Raw genomic sequence first — 21,078 nt, forward strand, 5'->3', positions numbered from 1 at the left:
CCAGACAAACTTGTTTTCAGGTATAACCTTAGCGTTTCCTCTTTCAGATGTTGAAACTATCATTAATGGAGCAGCTATAGCAGCCGTGATGTCTCCCTGTGAAACCTCAACAATGGAATTTTTGCTTTAACATTTATTTTTAAGCCTAGCATGGGCTAGTGCTTAGTTAGTTAGTTACTGTGGCATTTGATGGGTAGCAATTTTTGGCTAGCAAAAACAGACTTGAAAGACAAATTGACACACTGGAGCCTGTATGTATCAATTATGATACACTAAGCCTTGAGGGGGTAAAATTATTATATTACCTCTATACAACCTCTAGACCTCTTTCACTACAGCTGGAACTTTAGAACAGCTCTACGGAAGTCCACTTGCATGTTTCCATCTGCAATTTAGACATTAAACTTTCCAAAGGAAGCAAGAATAACTGCTTAGTTAACCTAATCCAACTCTGATTGTCAAGTGTCATCGCTGATAATAAAGCCTGGGGTCTGGCTCAACACCAGTACCAAACAGCAGTTTTCCGTGAATGAATCTGAAAGTCTAAGTGGTCTATAAATATTCCATCATGAATCCGGTTTTACATATCAGTCTGTGGGAAACATTATTTTTAGCAGCAACTAAGTATGAAAACCAACTGTGGTAACCAACTCTAGCTTTTTTTCTTAACTAATGTATCTGAGAACATGTCATATGTCATGTATCACATAAAAGTGGACAGACTGAGGCTGAGCCCAAGGTCATGTATCGATGCTCCTCATGTAGGAGGTATTTTATATGGATCAATGGAAAAACAACATGGATGATTGCCTGGTTTCATGGCCCGTCTTTGATCCATTATTAATGATGTCGAAGTACTGATTTCTGGCATGTTGTGTGTGTGCAGGAGATGGAAACAGGTTCCTCTGAGGATTTTTTTGTGCACACAGCATATATTACTGGCAGTAGCTATGAGAGAAACTGTCCTTGGCAAATAGCCTAGAAAAAGTTTTAAGAGTGATGATTTTGGCTTGTGTTATGGGGGTGAATAATGTTACAGGTATTAGAAAGATCAATATCATTATCATGCTTCTATGGAATTGAATTTTTTTTTTGTAATTTTTCTGTCATCACTACTGCAGTGTTTGCACTCTCTTCTCTTTAAAACCACTATGAACTACATAATGTCAACCCTGCTAGTCCTTTAAAATAAAAACCTTGATATGTCTATCAAGTGAAATCTTGGAGAAGTTGCTAATAACCAAATCTACAACGTCAACAACAAGAAAAAGATTTTATGTTTTTCCCACAGACAGATGATGAAAAACATCACTGGTAAGAAAAATGAAACCTTGACCAGTTCATCGCTGTCACTGAAGCCCGTAAAACAACCCCGGGAATCGACATTCTAGGATTATCTGTCTACCTGAAGACACTTGAGTCAGGCATTTGTGACCAGGTACAAGAGGAGAACACAACACTTCACAGTTTACAACAGTGGTAGACGTACTCTTCAAGCTTAATAAGGTTTGGTTAGGTTGCTGTATCAGAGTGTTTAGTTCATGCATTTATTACTTCTAGGCCAGACTTTTGTAAATCATTATCATCAACCTGGCCTAAAACGTCTTGAAAAGCCTTCAGTTGATCCAGGCTACCTCCACACGTACACGGGTATTTTTGAAAATGAAGATTTTCCGTTTTTGTTTATAAAAAAAATCCCGTCCACACATAAAAACTAAAAACGAAGGAAAACGCTGCTAGGAACATGCCAAAGCAGCAGGTGGCGATATATTCCTAGTAGAAATGTTGGCCAATCAGAAGTCAATAAGCCTGGGTGGGAAAGAGTAAACAAAGATGGCGCATAGAAGCAGAACTGAGTTCTATGTGTGGAGGGACAGTAACTGTGTGTGTGTATGTAAGCATTTAAACGCTGCAGAGAGTACAATTAACAGTAACAGTATTTTGTCTACGTCCGCCATTGTAGAAATTTATTTCACCGAAACAATAACGTGGCACACAGTGTGACGTCAAAAAATGCGCACACCTTTGACACTGCGTTTTCTCCGTTTACCTTGTCCACACGTAAACGCAAAAACCGAGTTTTTGAAAATATCCACCCTGGCAGGAGTTTTTAAAAATCTCAGTTTTCAGTGACCGAAAACGCCGTTTACGTGTGGACGAAAGGTGCAAACGCATAGAAAAATCTGCGTTTTCAAAAATACCCGGGTATGTGTGGACGTAGCCCCAGACTGCTGCAGAGTTAACTGGGACTAGAAATAAAGAGCATATTTCTCAAATACTGTGTTTTCCTCATTGGCTCCCGGCTAAATTCAGCATTGAGTTTGAAATCCTTCTCCTCAAAATATTGACTAATCAGGCCCCATCTTATTTTAAAGACATTGTAGTACCATAGTACTATAGTACCCCAATAGAGCGCTTCACTCCCAGACTCCGGTTCCTAGAGTTTAAAAGTAGAACGGGAGGCAGCTTTTGATTTTCTGCATGTTTATACACCACTGCGGTATTTAATCATAAACCCAGACTCTTTCCCCTACAGTTTGCCTTTGTCTTTGTCTCTTTCTGCTTTTTCCTCTTTGCCCTCACCCCAAACCCGTCATGGCAGATGGCTAAAAGCAATTCTGCAGAAGAGGTAACATTTGTACTGATGTAACTAAGCTGTATTTGATTAATGTGTGTTTTGAATTCCCGTATGTACAATGCGCCAAATTGGCATTTCTCAGGACAAAAAACTGAAAGAATTTAGTTTTTCTGGCAGCTATCTAATCCTATAGTAGTTTTAGATTACAAATCTTCCAACCAGGTAAAAATCCTAGCACTGGTGGTGAACCTGAATCTTTCACAGAGTTAAGGTGGAATTTTATAAAACAACACCAAAAAACAGGATCTGTGTTTTTCTCAGGATGCTATTAGAATGCAGTCATTGATAGTACAACCCTTCACCCAGAGACGCAAGGTAACAACACAGAAAAACATTTTTCATTTAATGGGTGTCACGGTCCTGGGTCTCCTGACCCAGCGTTTTTAGTTCTTTGTGATTTTTGTATTATTGTACTTGTGTGTGATTTATTCTATGGCTTCTAGTTTTGATCCCTTGCCCTTCATGTCTCTCTGTGTCCCCTCTGTTCTGTGTAATTGTGTGTCTTTGCATGTTTGAGTTTCTTGTTTTCTGTCACTCTGCATTGTGCATTATGTTCTCATGGTTGGTTTTTTGTTACTCTCTCTAGTCTAGTCTCTTGTGTTCCCAGCTGAGTATTTCCCTGTGTATTTTGGTTCTTAGACCTCTGCCTTATGGTTTATGTCTCTGTATTTCTTAGTTGCTGTCTCCACTGTGTCAAGTTCGCGTCTCTGTGTGATACTTCCTGTTTTACTTTGATGGTCCGTGTCTCATGTGAATGCATCCTGCTTTGCTTGTCTCCCCAGCTGTGCCCTCCTTCTGTGTCTCATTCCCCTCGTTACTTCCCAGTGTATTTAAACCCTGTGTTTCTCTGAGTGTGGATCTCCCTGTGAGTTCTTAGTTTATGGTTTCCCAGTTTAGTCTAGTTTTGTATGTTTGTTCTACCAGCAAATAAAACTGTGTTTTGAGTTCACCTCCCCGAGTCTGTGAGTCCTGCATTTTGGGTCCAACTCCTGCCTGCCGCACAGCGATTCATGACAGTACGACGCGACCAGACATGGACCCAGCAGGCTCCTCCCGGGAAAGCGATTTGGCCCACATCTTCAGCCTGTGGGAGCGAGTTTCCCATGCCTCGGACATTAAAGCAATGTCCATTGGGATAAACGCCATCGAGGCAATTCTCAAGGGGAATCCCCATCTTCGCGAGCTCTCAGGATTTTCGGGCCTACTGTCCAATCTGCAGAAAGCCAAGGAGACAGTACAAGCTCGCGAGCTCGTCATACCGCAACAGCGACCGCCACAATCGGGAAACGTTTCCACGCCGCTGCCACTGGACTCCTCTCCATCCACCCTCCACTCTGACTGTCACTCACCCGCTGCTTTTCTCGCAGCAATGTGGTCGGAGGATGAGGAGCCGGCCGTGATCTCTCCGTCGTTGCCAGTTTCCTCCATCACCGCACCTCCGGCTTCCCGAAGAAAACGGCATTCACGCCGCCGACACCCACCGCCACAGCCAGACCCCGAGACGTCTGAGTTGCCAGCTGTGGTGAGTGGAAGGGACAATCAAGAGTTTCCTGACTTTGGGACTGTTTATTCCGGGGCTGTGTTTTTTCACTTAGCTGCCCAGCCAGAAGCGCTAGCTCCATCTCCTGTGTCCCCGCTAGCACAGCCATTAACTCCACCACACGCTCCATTTTCACCTCTACCATCGCTTCAGTCATCAGTTCGGTCTGCCACTCAGTCGCCCTTAGTTCCGTCATCCACACTACCACCTGTTTCCCTTCCACCACCACCATCACTACACCCAGCCATTCAGGCTGCTACTCAGTCAGACATTCAACCCATAGCCCTGCCGTTAATATGCTCTATAGCTGAGCCACTAGCCGCCCGACCCGCAGCCACTTCAGCCACTCCTCCACCCGTCACACCTCCACTACAACCATCACTGCAATCCCCAGTGCAGTCTCCAGTGTCCCCAGTGCAGCCTCCTGCAGCCCTGCTTTCCCCAGTGCAGTCTCCAGTGTCCCCAGTGCAGTCTCCAGTGTCCCCAGTGCAGTCTCCAGTGTCCCCAGTGCAGCATCCCTTAGCACAGTCATCCACTCAATCACCAGCTCCACTTTCCCCTCAACTATCACTACCACCTCTAGCTCAGTCTCCTGTGCACTCACCTCTGGTTCATTCTCCTGTGAAGTCATCAACTCCCCTGCCTACTCCGCTCTCACCACCTCCGTTACAACAGACATCAGTTCAGTCCCCTGTGCCAGTGCAGACGCCCTCAGTTCAGTCTCCCGTGCAGTTATCTACTTCACCACCATCAGTAGCTCAGCTCCCACTCTCACCCGTGTCGCCAGTAGCTCAGCTCCCACTCTCACCCGTGTCTCCAGTAGCTCAGCTCCCACTCTCACCCGTGTCTCCAGTAGCTCAGTTAGCTGCCCAGCAGCCTCTCTCTGCTCAGTCTCCTGTGTCGCCAGTTTTGCTCATTCACTCCATGCAGAGAGGTAACTTGATTTCTACTCAGGGTACTTTTCATGGTTTAGCCGCCGTTGGCACAGTTGGCCACTCCAGGGCTTCCCCAGAGGCTAGGTCTCAGTCCCCAGCTGATTCTGGACCCCTGAAGTTTAAGCAGCCCCCTAAGAACTGCACCATGTTCGCATTGCCTGGGCAGAGTCAGTGCTCAGTGCAGCGCCAGTTGTCCTCATGTCCGCCAGAGGACTTCATGCCTGTTGGCTTTGTTTTAGCCTCCGCTGGAGGGTCCGAGGGGCCCGTTCAGCCGCCCGTCTCCGCTGGAGGGTCCGAGGGGCCCGTTCAGCCTCCCGTCTCCGCTGGAGGGTCCGAGGGGCCCGTTCAGCCGCCCGTCTCCGCTGGAGGGTCCGAGGGGCCCGTTCAGCCTCACGCCTCGTCAGCTGGAGGGTCCGAGGGGCCCGTTCAGCCTCCTGTCTCCGCTGGAGGGTCCGAGGGGCCCGTTCAGCCTCCTGTCTCCGCTGGAGGGTCCGAGGGGCCTGTCCAGCCTCACGCCTCGTCAGCTGGAGGGTCCAAGGGGCCCGTTCAGCCTCCTGTCTCCGCTGGAGGGTCCGAGGGGCCCGTTCAGCCTCACGCCGCATCAGCTGGAGGGCCCGAGGAGCCTGTCCAGCCGCCACCTGCGACCGCCTCGTCGTCGCCTGGTCCGGCTGCATCTGCCTGTGCTTCTGCTACGCCTGGGCCAGCCTCTGCCTGTGCTTCTGCTACGCCTGGGCCAGCCTCTGCCTCTGCAGTTCCGCCTGGTCCGGTCTCAGCCTCTGCAGTTCCGCCTGGTCCGGCCTCAGCCTCTGCGGCTCCGCCTGGTCCAGCCTCAGCCTCTGCGTCCTCGTCTGGTCCAGCCTCAGCCTCTGCGTCCTCGTCTGGTCCGGCCTCGGAGTCTTCGTCCTCGTCTGGTCCGGCCTCGGAGTCTTTGTCCTCGTCTGGCCCGGCCTCGGAGTCTTCGTCCTCGTCTGGCCCGGCTTCGTCTTTGGCTTCTGTTTCGCTTGCTGCAGCCCCGTCGTCGCCTGGTCCGGCCCCGTCGTCGCCTGGTCCTGCCTCGACTGGTCCTGTGCCCACCGGGCCATGGCCAGCACGCCTAACACTGGAGAGCCGCCACTGCCTTCCGCGCGGTCGGCCTCCTGAACTGCTCCGTTGTCTCCTTCGCCGCCGCCGTTGCCTTGCGCACGGCCGGCCTCCTGAACTGTTTCCACGTCGCCGCCGTTGCCTTGCGCACGGCCGGCCCCCTGAACTGCTCTGTGTTTGGGTTGTTTTCTTGGGCTCCGGTGTTTGCTGTGCTCTTCTTTTGTTTTCTGTTCCGAGCCCTCCGTCCTGGGCCCCCGCCGCCCGCCCTGGGTTGTTTTCTGTTTGGTTTTGTTTTTCTGTGTTTGGGCTGTCTGGAGCCAGCCCTTGAGGGGGGGGTACTGTCACGGTCCTGGGTCTCCTGACCCAGCGTTTTTAGTTCTTTGTGATTTTTGTATTATTGTACTTGTGTGTGATTTATTCTATGGCTTCTAGTTTTGATCCCTTGCCCTTCATGTCTCTCTGTGTCCCCTCTGTTCTGTGTAATTGTGTGTCTTTGCATGTTTGAGTTTCTTGTTTTCTGTCACTCTGCATTGTGCATTATGTTCTCATGGTTGGTTTTTTGTTACTCTCTCTAGTCTAGTCTCTTGTGTTCCCAGCTGAGTATTTCCCTGTGTATTTTGGTTCTTAGACCTCTGCCTTATGGTTTATGTCTCTGTATTTCTTAGTTGCTGTCTCCACTGTGTCAAGTTCGCGTCTCTGTGTGATACTTCCTGTTTTACTTTGATGGTCCGTGTCTCATGTGAATGCGTCCTGCTTTGCTTGTCTCGTCAGTCCTGATTTCTCCCAGCTGTGCCCTCCTTCTGTGTCTCATTCCCCTCGTTACTTCCCATTGTATTTAAACCCTGTGTTTCTCTGAGTCAGTGTCGCGTCATTCCTCATGCTGTGTGTGGATCTCCCTGTGTCTCCCTGTGAGTTCTTAGTTTATGGTTTCCCAGTTTTGTATGTTTGTTCTACCAGCAAATAAAGCTGTGTTTTGAGTTCACCTCCCCGAGTCTGTGAGTCCTGCATTTTGGGTCCAACTCCTGCCTGCCGCACAGCGATTCATGACAATGGGACTATTAACAGATCTCTTAAGGGACCTCTTTGAATGTCTAACATTAAAGCAACACAAGGCAATTTCACATGCTGGCAGCTGCAAATGGAGCTGAGAGATAAGTGCTTGAAATGTAATGAGTTTAGTCACCAGAAATACAACAAAGTGACTTCAGTAAATTGCACTTGGTGTGCTTAAGCAGTACAATAGCAAAGGACACCACGGGAACAATCCAGACAAAAGGTCAGACGATTTCAGAATGGAGAGCTGTCACTTCCTGCAGTCTTTGATCAAACATGAAATGATTGTATCTTCGTAGATCGCTGAGACAACAGATTGGGACTTGCCTGCCGTAAAACACCACATTTGCATCAAAATCTTCATCACCCAGCATTCATGCAATATTAAAATATCATATTAAATGCCCAAATTTCCTCTCTGTGGCCCGAGGGAGCAGAGGAGGTGAATTATTTCGCAGCTGCAGCTGTCTGGTTTTTGTACAGAGTGAAAATTTTACAACAGGTTTGATTTTTGCTATATGGGAAATCCTCCCATCAGCGTCCGTATCCATCACTTACTTTCCATCTGTTGTTTTTTTGTTTTTTTTGGGGTGGGGGGGGGGGGGGTTCTGAATGACCTACACGTGCTGTTTCTGGTGTTTTGAAGAACCTGTGATTAAATGATGCGGCATGTTGTAAAACACCTCTGGGAACATTCGTCAGGTTACTTCTTAATTTTCCAGATGGCTTGGGAAATATGCAGAATGACAGTGGAGGTACAGCCTCCCCCCTTGTTTAATCGAGTTTCACTTTTTGGGGCCCACACCTCACAGGGACTTTGAGTCATCCATAACCTCACTGAGTTTTAATTGCTTCTGGCTGTGGAGCACCTCGGGGGGAAAACTGGCAGCTGGACAGAATTCCTGCGTTAGGAGGTACTCAGACACACTTTCACTGTGCTAAAAGGCTTCATTTCACTCATCATGCACACACTAAGTGGATTTCTAAACAAAGTGTGCCACGGATACACCAATTCTAATTTGTGGCAGTGCTAATAGAGTGTCAAATGTGTTAATTTTCATCATTTTTGAGAGTGTACTCAAACCTTGCCTCTGCCTTTGTGCTATATTGTTTGCGAGTTCAACTTAACGAGGCAATTATGCTACATTTGCAGCTCCCATAATTTATAATGATTACATAGCAGAAAACTGTTTAAATGGCTTGTTAGCTTGTTAGCACGATTGCTTCCCTGCCCACAAATTCACCTTTTCTTCTATTCGAATGCTGCTTGAAAAGAAAAACGAGAAGCTTCACTTCTTTGTGTTCTAGTGTTGAAAGACAGCCTTGATATTCCTCCAGTGGTTTTTGTTCTCACGCCTGAGGTATCTCCTCATGTACAGAAAGGAGCACTGCAGATTTCTTATTTCACCTTGGGTAGAATGAGCATGCTCATTGCCAACAGACTTTAACATGTCTGACTGAACCAAAGTCAACGATGCACTCTCCGCTCAGTAAGCTGCCGGCCTCTCTGGTGCAGTAGCATGTATGTGAATGTTGCTAAGAAGGTTTCTAATAATAGAGTGGCTGTGGCTTCTTCCATCTGCAATCCATAGTCAATCTGCGGCTTTGCTCACAGATGACTGATAGGTTAAGAGTCAGTAGGCTGCACATAGCTGATAAGCCAAGTCTGCACAACCCCGTGGACTCTCCTCTAATTTCCACAGTCAGTTTGATTCCAGAGGTTTCTGTGTGTATTTGTCTGTGTGTGTCCTAGGCCACCTAACCTTGACATTTTTTGCCACTCTACAGAGATACTATCTTTCTAGTGCATTGGAAGAGCAAAGACAGAGTTACTGTGTTGACCCTTGAAACTATAACATGTTCAAGCATGCAGTGATCCTACTGAATCCTACAACAGGTCATAAGGCTCATTATTAGTTAGATACTGTGCTACAAATAGTTTAGGGTATTTAATGTTGATTAATGTTGTCAGAAATACAGACTGTATATAAAAGATGACAGCAGCCACTTTGATGTCACACAAAGCTTTGAAGGTCTTTGTGGTTAGACAGTAGAGTTCTCCACTAAGCAGAGCATGTGGCTGTTTCATGAGGGTGTTATAGTCTTCGCAATAAACAGATTCCTCAGTGTGAACAATATTTTTGTTACTGTAAACTTTCTGGGTTCAATGTGTCATCTGCTTGTAGTCTGATGGTATTGACCAGTCAAGTTGTAGCAATGGTGCCGAACAGGATGTCTTATAGTTGTTTGTTGCTATGTGGACACCATGTCTGCACCAGAAGCCTTAAATATTGTCCATTGTCCCCAGAGTTCAATCAGCAGATTGGGTTGCAGGTGTATTTACTGACTGCTGGGAGCTGCTTGAATTTTAAAATTAGAGCTGTGTTGATTAGGGATGGGTATCGTTTAGGTTTTATCCGATACCGGTGCCAAATCGGTACTTTTGAAACGGTGCCGGTGCTTAAACGGTGCTCGAACTGGTGCTTAAAGAATGGAGAACAAACTTTGTCCAAAAACCTCTCATGTTCAGCTGTTTTTTTTTGTAAAAAGATAACAATGTGTGCCTTTTCTGCAGCTATGTGGCATATATGGCATCACTCTTGGCTGGAAGCAGTGCTTAAACAATGGAAAAAACACAAATTTAAACCCTCTCATGTTTAACTGTTTCCCACTTTTTCTTTGGTCATTTTAGCCTTTTTGTCCAGGGTGAAGGGAGTATCTGCCATCAAACAAGAAGACAGCCGCATGTAGCTATGATGATGTTTGCTAGTTCACCTTACATGCATTAATGTAATAACGTGGTTAGCCTACTCAACGTAAATTACACACGAACAACATGAAGCTACTCATGCAGAGAAGAACGGCTGCTGCTGCATCATCATCCTCATCATTTCTGCTACACTGGCAGGGCTAGGGGCCAGGACTCTATTCTTCGGGTTTTTGGGGGATTTTGCTCCGGGTCCGATAACTGGCAACCCACCCGACGTGCACAGTGTGAGGTCTCGCAGCAAGCTATCAAATACGGCGCATTTCTCGGCTTTTAAAAAAAACGCTATGCGTCGCCAGCTGTTTAATCGGATTCTTGGTGTTACCTCCTTTGTCAGTATCACAGTATCACCTTAAAGCACTTGTTGCAGGCTGCTGAGTTTGCATATTTTGCTGTGAAGTACAGCCAGACTTTTGACCGCTTCGCCTTGGACATTTTTAATCTGTAGCGCTGCTCTAAAAGAACGTACGTACCTGGCCCCGCCTACTATCCTCGGAAACGTAAAATGATTGGCTAGAAGTGTATCACAGCTCAGGAAAAAAAAGCACCGAAATAAAGCACCGAAATGTGCGCTGCTTTTCGGTCTGGTTACTACCGTTTATGTCAGAACCGGTGCCATCATGGCACAGGACACCGGTACCCATCCCTAGTGTTGATGCTGACTGAGAAATAAAGTTATTTAAATTTCAGAGTACCTGTTCGGTTTAGCTAGCTTTATGCAGCTGTTAATGCTGGTAATGTTCCCTTAATTTGAGAATGTATGTATGCATGGCCTGATGAAGCTTGTGTAACAGAATTTGCGGACATCTACTCCAGCTGAGCAGCTGTGTTCAGCAGCTGGATGAACACAGAATAAGGCTCACCCATCTGGTAGCAAAGGTACACAGGTAACCTTCATAGCTGTTTGCTAACATTACAGATTACTGCTGATGACTCCAGCCTGCTGTTAAAAATAAAAATGCAAATTCTTCCATCTGATAAAGACAGAGGTTTACTTCAGTGCTCACTGAATATGGTCATACATAGAAGCGGTTAACCAATAGTTAGCTTACGGAAGAACTACATTTCACTCACTGTTGCTGACTTTTAAGTCGCTGTTAACGTGATGATTGAAAGAATAGCAACAGCTGAAAAACAAGAACAACAACTGTTGTGCCTCGTGCAAAATAGAATTAAAAAAGTGGACTTCAGTTGTGTTTTCTGGGGTTTCAGTGTGAGGTTAACATGATTACAATTGCAGCAGACACTGAATGCTAATGGTGCTTTTAGGGCACTGCTTCCTACTGTGGTTGCACTTTCACAATATCTTTGTGAGGCAGCGTTTAACCCCAGGTGCCTCGAACTAAATGTAAAATGCGTTTGTTTGGTAGCAGTTTAACTCCAACTGCATGCAGCATCATCTCACTGGAGAAACACAAAAGGAAAGAGAAAGCTGTCAGGAATGATGACATAGTAAACAATTATTGTTGGCTACTGATACCTAAACAAACAGAAACCAAACAAAAGGGGTAAATGGACTCCACTTACACTATTAATATGGAATAGTGGCTGTATTTTGTGGAAGCTGTCATGTTGTGAACAATGTCCTATGCTAAAAAAATGAAGAAAGTGTGGACGTGCCAAAAACTGAAGTCTTTGTTGCATCACAAAAAGACTTTAAAAATTCAGCTTTCTATTTTTTTAACCCCACAGTGATCAAAAAAAGTGACCTTTTAAACAAAAAAATTATTCTATGTCAAATAACAAAGCTTGACATATTCATTATTTCTTAAATATTTTTGTGTTATTTAAGAAAAGATAGATATTTAAAAAAACAAATATTTAAAAAAAAAAGACAAATATTTAAAAAGATAAATATTTTTCATAATTCTTCCTTTTAAACTTCATGGTTTAATGTTATGGGTGTGGCCACTGTGATTGACAGGTAGAGGTTGATAGAGGTAGCTCTAGCTTACTGCTGCAGTTTGTTAGCCAAGCTTGCTCCCCAAACAGATTTGATTCCAGCTCAAAGCAACTGTTATTGCTGGCAGCTGGCTATTTCTGTCTTTTATTTACAGTCTGTAAGTCTACCCAGTGCCTTCTTTTTGCGAGTTTCAGCCACACTGGCCAAGTGTGAAGCTAATAAGAAAGGAAAAAAAGAGTTACAATGGAGCTTAAATATAATTATTGAGCCACCTGATTAGTCCATATTAAGTTGATTAGCTCTGTAAACAGTTATGTTAATGATACTGCAATTCCATCTTCTGCTCCATCAGTAGGGAATCCAGACAATCTGAACCAGGAATTGTCCCCAGGTGAAGCTGCTATACTTGTACATCTTAATTTTTCACCAGTAATTTCTGCCTGAATTCAAACTCCACGTGATGATATTCCCTTTTGTTGCTATCTTCCATCTCCCCATCGTCAGAGTCTTTTTGTCCCCACTTTACACAGAAACTATTTCAGAGGCTCTCTGCTGAGCTAATGCAGCTGAATACATTACAGTCCATTAACAAACAGCCGCAGCAGGGCTGTAATTGTGATTTAATAGCCTGAGACAGGAGACACACCAAATGGAAGTCTGATTAAGAGGGTGATCATTAAGTGTGAACCATCTTTGAAATGTGCACAAACAGTATGTTGAGATGGCATTCGGTCTTAGCACAAGATTCATCTGTGGGTTATTTATACAGTGCATGCAAATACTCAGGAAAGCCTGGATTTCCTTATTTAGCATGTTTATTTCTGGTTGCACAAAGTTGCACAGAGAGTTTATCAGCGTTGGTGAAAAACTCATCCACACACAGCAAAAACTTGCAGTTGCTTCCTTTGCCAATCTAAGACATTCACAGATCCACAGGGGAAAACCACGTCCGTCCTCAACAAAGGATGAGATTTTTAAGCAGATTGAGTTACAGCTCAGCAAACAAACACACCGCAGGGTTTCAGCAGCACACCAGGAGTGGCTGACAACTGATAAGCGTCTTTGGCTTGATGTAGCATCAGTGGCGCAGCAGGGGTTTTTGGTGGGGAGGTATGAGTGCGTGTGTATGGGTGTTGATGGGTGGTGGGCATGATTAATGCTAATCAGGGCAGGTGGGAGTCCTGCATGCTTCTTTTCTTCACCAGTGAAGTAAACACACTCAGCAGAAGGGAGAGAAACTCTCTCTCTCTCTCTCTCACACACACACACACACACACACACACACACACACACACAAAATGATACTCTTGTTTCTCTAATCTTTCGGGGGTCCTCGACTCATGGGGACACTGCAAATTAACTAACACATAAACAAACCCACTGTTAGTGGATGGGTGGAATTTGGATTAACTGTGATCCAAGTCAAATCAAATCAAATCACTTTTTATTGTCACATCACATGTGCAGGCACACTGGCACAGCACATGCGAGTGAAATTCTTGTGTGCGAGCCCCACAAGCAACAGAGATGTGCAAACACAACAACACAAACGAGCAAAATACAAGAATGGCCAACCTGAAACTAATAAATATATGTACAATATATAATAGTGTATGCATTTCTGGATGTGTATACTAAATATTTTCCTACGTGTGTGTGTGTGTGTGTGTGTGTGTGTGTGTGTGTGTATACACATTTTTACAAATTAAATAGTAAAAAAATAAAATAATAATAATAATAATAATAATAATAAAATATATAAAATATACAGAGTTGAATATGTGCAAAACAAGTGGCATTTATATACAGTGTGGAGTGCATAATGTTGAAGTGTGTGTGTGTGTGTGTGTGTGTGTGTGTGTGTGTGTGTGTGTGTGTGTGTGTGTGTGTGCTGAGGTTATAAAGGTGCTATTGCTAGTAACTCATACATGCTTGTCTTTTTCCTGACTTTACACTATGACCCAAAGACCTCCTTGTAATGAGTGTCTGTTCTAACTTTTGAACCATTTATCTATCTAAAATGTCTAAAAAGCATTAAAAATGGCTCATTAATGTTTTATTAGTGTTTCAGAGAGCAGGGAGAGTGTATTTTTAGATTTTGCACCACTTTTATTTCAAAGAAAATTCTGTCACAGAATAGCACGTCCACTATTTATGAAATGAGAACATAACAGCCTTAATTATTTAATAATGATGAGGTCAGATTGATGGGCACACATGGCAACAGGAAGTGAATGGACGGGTTGAAGATCAGGTGTAGAAGTTGGCAAGAAGATGTGGAGGAGGAGGCAGGAAGCAGTTAGAGTGGACTTGCCTTAGATAAGGGAACCCAGCCCATGGTTCAGACTTAGTATGAAGGCAAAAAAGGAAATTGTTGTCATTTTTCTGAAATATCCAAGTGTAACCTGGAACTATCTGTGTGACAGCTGCAACATAAGCTGGTCAAATTCTGTAAATGCTGACATCCCACAGTTCCAACCTGCATTCAGACTGTTTACTAAAAAATGTTATTTGTTTGTTTGGGGGGTGGGGGCAGTGGTCAATACTTCACAAAACAACAATTGCTTCAAGAGATTTTATATCTTAGAAGGGCTTCTCCAAGAGTCAACCTCCAGAAAGCAAGTACTTGGTAACAGTGGGAAGGAAAAACTCCCTTTTATCAGGAAGAAACCTCCAACAGGGGCAGCCATCTGCCGGGAGTGGTTTGGGGGGAGGTGAGAGGAGAGAGAAAGGACAAAAGAAGCACCTGTGGAAGCGAGCCAGACAGTAATTTACAGTTGCTAGGTTTCCAAAACCATCTTCTTCAAAGTTTTGTCTTCCACTATTTACCGAGCTGATTTTTTAGTCTTGCAGTCGCACTGAAAGGCTAATGATTTTAAACAAAGCGGACCGTGAGCACAGCAGGAAAATACGCTGTGCGCTGAAGGCATTTTTGTGAAGAGGACCTTGACAGTGACAAGTGACGTGACAGATATGGTTTTCAGTGCTCGTAGTAATGGAATTTTTAAGGAAAGTAAAAGCTGAAACAACCTGGGTTGAAGTGTTGAAAGTGACTTTTTTTTTGTTCATTTTACAGACATTTCAACACGGCAGACGTCAGTAATGTCCTTCATCACATTATTAAGCCTATCATAAAATCGTGTGGACGCATGGAGTACCACAGTTGTCTGAAAAAACTTAGGAGGTTTTATACTACAATCCAACAATCCAACATCAAAACTTCAGATACCCAAGACAGAACGGAGGATGGAGGTGGATCTGGACAGGCTGCTCCTTTTTCCAGGGGGGATTTTGGGATTGTTCAATGGCCAGACATGGGCTCCGGCAATAAGACTAGTGCTAGGTGACCATAAGGGGCCTGTGAAGCTCTGTCTTGTGGCAGAGGAAGCAATATGTTCTGTAGGAAATTCAATAGCAAGCCCTCTCACAGACCAGAGCCTTAGGACTGCTTGTCTGGAAGGTGAACTTCTGGGTTTTGCTGAGATGACACTAGAACAGATGAGAAGAGAACAACTGCTGGAGTAGCAGTAGTGGGAAATCTAGTAGGAAAAGTTCTGGGGTGAGATCCAAAACATCAGTAAACAATGAGGCCGAGGGGCTTTGCAGCTTCACAGCAATCCTTCCTGCATTTTCTGAAACATTTCACTTTAAAATGCAACATCATCACCTCATGGTGGTTATCTTACTTTGATTAAAACATTAATCAAAGTTAAGGTACAACTGCTCGGGACAAGGAGTGTTTATATGAAATGCAATGGCAGTCCATTGAATAGTTTGAGAGATTGCCAACTCATTCTAGCATGACTAAAATAAATGGGGTACTTTTGTGTTATATTCTGCTTCCCTTTCATGAGGTCAACAAGTTTACATCCTAAACTAGAATTAGAAGCAAAGCATCCGCTGCAATAACTGAATCATCCATGTGACCCCAGTAGACCATTAGATGATATAATTGCTATGACACAGATACTTTTAGAGCTTAAACAGGCAACAGAGACTCTTCTGACAACATGCTCAGACATGTGTTGAGTCAGTCGATGTTTGGCCCCCGACCAAAAAGGCCAAGGCGGGGGAGCAGATGGCAAGGAGAGCAGAGAGGCAGGAGGTCAGTGGTTTGGATATAGCCCACAGTGAGGATCGCGCATATGGCAAAGCAGACTGGGAAGGAGAGGAAAGGATGGGAATCCAGGTTGCTGGAACATAAAGAAAATCTGTTGCATCAAAAATCAAACATTTAAAATGTTTAAGTCCAAACAACTTTAAGCTTTCTTGTCTAACCTCACTTCTTGTCAAAATCCATTGAAAAACCTGGCTGTAGCGCCAGTGCTGGCAAACTCTGCACCCCAGTAAAACAGGAGTGAGGAACTTTCCCCACAGAAAAATCCCCACGAGGAGCGTGCAAAGATCTTTTCTGTTATTCCCACAGTCCTCCTCCCCCACGGAGAGCAGCGGTGAGCCAGCAAGTTTCCAGTTTCATTGAAATATGAGCTGATTTCATGAATGCTGGAGTGGAAAGACAGAGTAAATTAGCAGAAAAGTCCCCTGTTTAATGTTCAGGGCTTCATTTGTCATGACGGATATGGCTTTCGGTTCTCTACAATAATGAAAATCAACACAAACAGGAAGACGTGTATTTGTAAGAATGCACCAGTCCACTCAAAAAATAGTAACTATAAGAACAAGGATTGACAGATGACTCAAACTTAATGGTACTCACTGAGGAACTTAAATCATATATTTTCACTGACTACATCTACAGTGATTACATGTACTGTAACTCAAAAAACCAACCAAACAAAAAAACGAAAACGACAGATGTGAGAACCTCCTCAAATGAAACAGTAATAACAAATGGTACCATCTAGGCCTGAACAATGAAGCCAATGTGTAAAAAAATAAAACAAAACAAAAAAAGGGGGGCGTAGTACCCCCACTGGCCACTTGGGGAAAGGCCACATTAAATTACAGTTTTTCTCAAATGTTAAAACACAAAAGCCAATCCTGTAACCCAAATGACCAGTAGTCTAAACACATTTACTAAATGTAGCCACCATATTCCAGTACCATAAACACATGTCACATGAAGACACAATTCACAAAACACAACCCTCTGTACTCATAAATCTAAACACATTTTTCCATGCTAAAACACATGTTGCAAAACAACTCTGCTCATATCCTCAAATGAAAGCCCATGTGATGCAAAATGCTTGCCACAGTCACCAATCTTTGAACACAGGGAACACACCTGGCGTCATTCACTACACACAATGACTCAAAATTGAAGACACTTGTTGCTAATGCTGTACCCACATGTAAAAGCAAGTTCAGAGTGCACAGTATGCTGAAGGTTCCAAACAAACACAATGGATGAAGGCAGAGTCAGGGGAAGAGGAATTTGATGCAGAGGAGGGAGAAGAGCTGGCCCTGGAAGAAGAGGAGCAGGCCAATGAGGAAGAGGAGTTCAAATGAGAGGAGGAAGAGGAGCGACCAACGAGGAAGAGGAGAAGGCCAACATGGGAGAGGAGAAGGTCCAGGAGGGAGAGCAAGACAACCTCGCACCATCATTACGGACGAGATGCGAGCAACAGCTCAGCGACATGATGCCGCACAGTGATTGTGGTGTGTGTGTGGTGTGAATAACGTAAATAAAAAAACTTCACACCCTGTTCATGTTTTCAAGATTACTGTTGTGTGCAATAGATTCTGTTTTTGCATTGAGTTGTGTTACAGTAGTGTACGTACATGCAGGATTTTCTATAGATTTATACTACTCATATGAAACTCACAAATCTAAATGCCTAATCCTCTGCAGGGATCTACGACGATCCGTTACTGTATAGTTTCTAAAATATGCATTGGCAGTTATGAAACAAAGAACCTTCTCACAAATTGAGCATTGTGTTTTCAATTGTTTTGCTGTAGTGTGTAATGCTGTGTATAGTGTTTACAGTTTTGACAGCTTCGAGCTGCTCTCTTGGTGTGGGAGTTTGAGTTTTGCAGTGGGAAGGTGTGGTTGTGTTTATGTAGCTTTAGAGAAGGGTGTTGTGTTTGGACATTGGGGGACCTGGTGGTAACGTTTGTGACATGTGTTTTAGCATTTGAGAAAAACTGTAAGATGTTTACAGTCTGGTGTGTTTACAGTTTTTGCTCGTTGCTTGAACACTATAAACCCATGCTTAGACTAAAGTAACACAACTTGAAGCTTTTGTTACCATACCTCAAACACATGTACCCATACCTTAAACAAAAGTGCTGCTTTGCACTCTGGTTGCAATTATGCAACACACATGGTCCTGCATACTACACTCTATTTCATACATAAGACACTTCGTTCAAAAATGAAATTTCAGGGTGCCATTTGGAAAACACATGTATCCAAAATACAAAACACATCGGGTAATTGCAACCACTCAAATATACACCTGAAGGCACTTACTTGCAAAACTGAACACCAATTAGCCAACCACAAAAAGCCCTCAGTTTAGCCAATTCAAGAACTTTGCAAGCATGGATGGAGGGAGAGCAAGAGGAAGAGGAGGAGGAGGTCAAAGAGGCCATGCACGGACCCATATTTCTGATGATATAAGAGCAACTTTGGTGGACCATGTCATCAACCACGGCCTGACTATGAGGGAAGCTGGGCAGAGAGTCCACCCACATCTAAGCCGCTTCACAGTGGCATCTGTAATAAGAAAATTCCGACTAGAAAACAGGTCTGTCTTCATCTCACTGCCTTCTACTCTACTCAGATGGTTTTCATAGTACTGTTCTACAGTTACCATATCAAGTGTACAGGGTATTGCAGGGTGCTAATGCTCCTTTTGCAGCCAAAGTGGTAGTTTCTGTGAAACATACCATGATTACTTATATTGAAGTACAGTGTTGTACAGTGGATGATACAGTATATACAGTGAAGTACTGTAAGAAAAATAAGCAAACCGATGACAATATGTGGTTGTATTTCTCTAGAATGACTCGAAGACCTTCTGGGGGAGGACGCCAACGCCTGTTCACACAACGGCAGGAACTTGCTGTTGTGGACCTAGTGAGGGCAGACAATGCCATCCGTCTCCACCAGCTACGACGGAAAATACTTGCAGACAGGCGAGTGTTCAGCAACATAGACCATGTGAGCATCACCACCATCAGACGCATCTTGGGTAAACACAGCATCACCATGAAGCAGCTCTACAGAGTCCCATTCGAGAGGAACAGTGACAGGGTCAAAGGACTTCGAGCTGAATATGTACGGGTACGTGTAACTGTCCCTTACATTTACAATAGAGTATTGGTGAAGTCCAGTAGCAGCTGAATATGTACCATATCAGTACCACATGGATCCATTCTGAGAGCTACACAGGTACCTGTGTGATGGGGTGAGGGTGCTGTATGTGTAGCACTGTAGTACAGTGATATGTTCCCCTTTTTTTCAGAGAATCTTGGCCATGGATGGAGCTGCACAGCCTCATGAATACATTTTCATTGATGAAGCTGGATTCGACCTGAGCAAAACAAGACGACGGGGTCGTAATGTAATTGGCCAAAGGGCAATTGTGCACGTCCCAGGGCAGCGCGGGGGAAACATCACATTATGTGCCGCCATATGCCTTCGAGGGCTTCTGCACCATCATGCAATACTGGGTCCATACAATAGCCAACACATACTCACATTTCTAGATGCTCTCCATGATATAGTTGTACAGAACAGACCAGATCAGCCCAGGTTTGTGGTGATATGGGATAATGTCAGTTTCCATCGGGCTGCTCTGGTCCAGGCCTGGTTCTCCAACCAAAGTCAACTTGAAGTGGTATGCTTGCCCCCTTACTCACCATTTTTAAACCCTATAGAGGAATTTTTTTCGGCTTGGAGATGGCGTGTATATGGCCGCCAACTACATGCCTGCATGCCTCTTCTGCAGGCAATGGAACAGGCCTGCGGCGACATTCAGGTGACAGCAATCCATGGATGGTTTTGACATGGAAGAGGATATTTTCCCCGGTGCCCAGCGGGAGAAGACATTGCTTGCGATGTTGATGAGGTCCTGTGGCCAGACCCCAACAGACGGCGGGATCCATGAGCCCACGTATGCACAATTGTCATGATTTTTTGTTTACAGTATAGTGTTTTTTCTATTACTGTATTATGGGGTTTTTTTTGTTTTGGTTTTTTTTGCTTTATCTGAATTCATGGTACTGCAATGTACAATATTGAGTAGGTCTATTTGCTTTTTTGGTTGTTTGCAAATGTGTCTCCTGAAAATATGCCTTCTGAATGAACAATGGAAATCAAAGACTGCAGTGCTTTATATAAAGTAGACTAGTGTGTTCCTCCTGCTCTGTAAGTGTTTGCATATGATGCAAGTATGTGTCATTTTGTCAACAGAGTTACATTTTGACAAAGGAATGTTAGGTTTTGATAGCAGAGTTTAGGTTTTGAGAGTAGAGTTTCAATTTGGTGCAGATGTGAATGGTATATTTCCCAGTGTTGTGTCATGTTTACTTGTGTTTAGGGTTTTGGCACAATGAGCAAAGTTTTGCAAAATGTGTTCAGGCAACGGGCAAAAACTGTAATTTTAGCTTCTCTTGTGAGGATTTAAAGTTGATTTTGGAATTATTAAAAAAATAATGTGTACCTGCTGAGAGGTACAGGCCGTACTAGAGGGGTGTGTTTCAACTTTGGTAAGTGAAACTAGGATTTCGTTCATCAGTTACTTAACGGCAGTTAGCATGTACTCGAGTCTGTTTATTGTAGGGATCAAATTTTCGAGCCAAAATGCTAACGCTAATGCTTCAAATGAGTTTACAAACCAAAAGGTCACATGGCTGTGTCCATCATTTATTTACAGTTTATGGGGAATAGTGCATCTGTCCATTGACATCCAAATTTTGCTTAATTATTATCTAAAAAACTGGAGATAAAAACAGTGTCATTAGATCATTAACTGAGATAGACTACCAATCCTCCTCCTGGATGCACCTAAATCATTGCATCATTGAATTTAAAGGATTCAAGGAGCTTTATTGTCATTCGCACCACATATTTACATGTACACACGGTCCCGGAGCGAAAAGAAACTGAAGGACGAAGAAACGGAATTTTTAAAAAGTAATAAATAAATAATTTTGGGTTTTATTTTTTTAAAACAGAATAACAAGTAA

General features: G+C 43.9%; 1 protein-coding gene across 1 annotated transcript; it reads left to right on the forward strand.

Moving 5' to 3' along the window:
* Positions 1-18,102: 18,102 nt before the first annotated feature.
* On the forward strand, positions 18,103-20,493 carry LOC309699879 (uncharacterized protein). Its single transcript, XM_082523069.1, has 4 exons — positions 18,103-18,632; positions 18,889-19,171; positions 19,353-19,727; positions 19,839-20,493. The coding sequence occupies exons 1-4, from the start codon at positions 18,427-18,429 to the stop codon at positions 19,893-19,895; spliced, it is 921 nt and encodes a 306-aa protein (XP_082379195.1). The 5' UTR covers positions 18,103-18,426; the 3' UTR covers positions 19,896-20,493.
* Positions 20,494-21,078: the final 585 nt, after the last annotated feature.

The sequence above is a fragment of the Aulonocara stuartgranti genome (assembly GCF_965226115.1).
Source record: "Aulonocara stuartgranti genome assembly, chromosome: 23".
Taxonomy (NCBI): Eukaryota; Metazoa; Chordata; class Actinopteri; order Cichliformes; family Cichlidae; genus Aulonocara; species Aulonocara stuartgranti.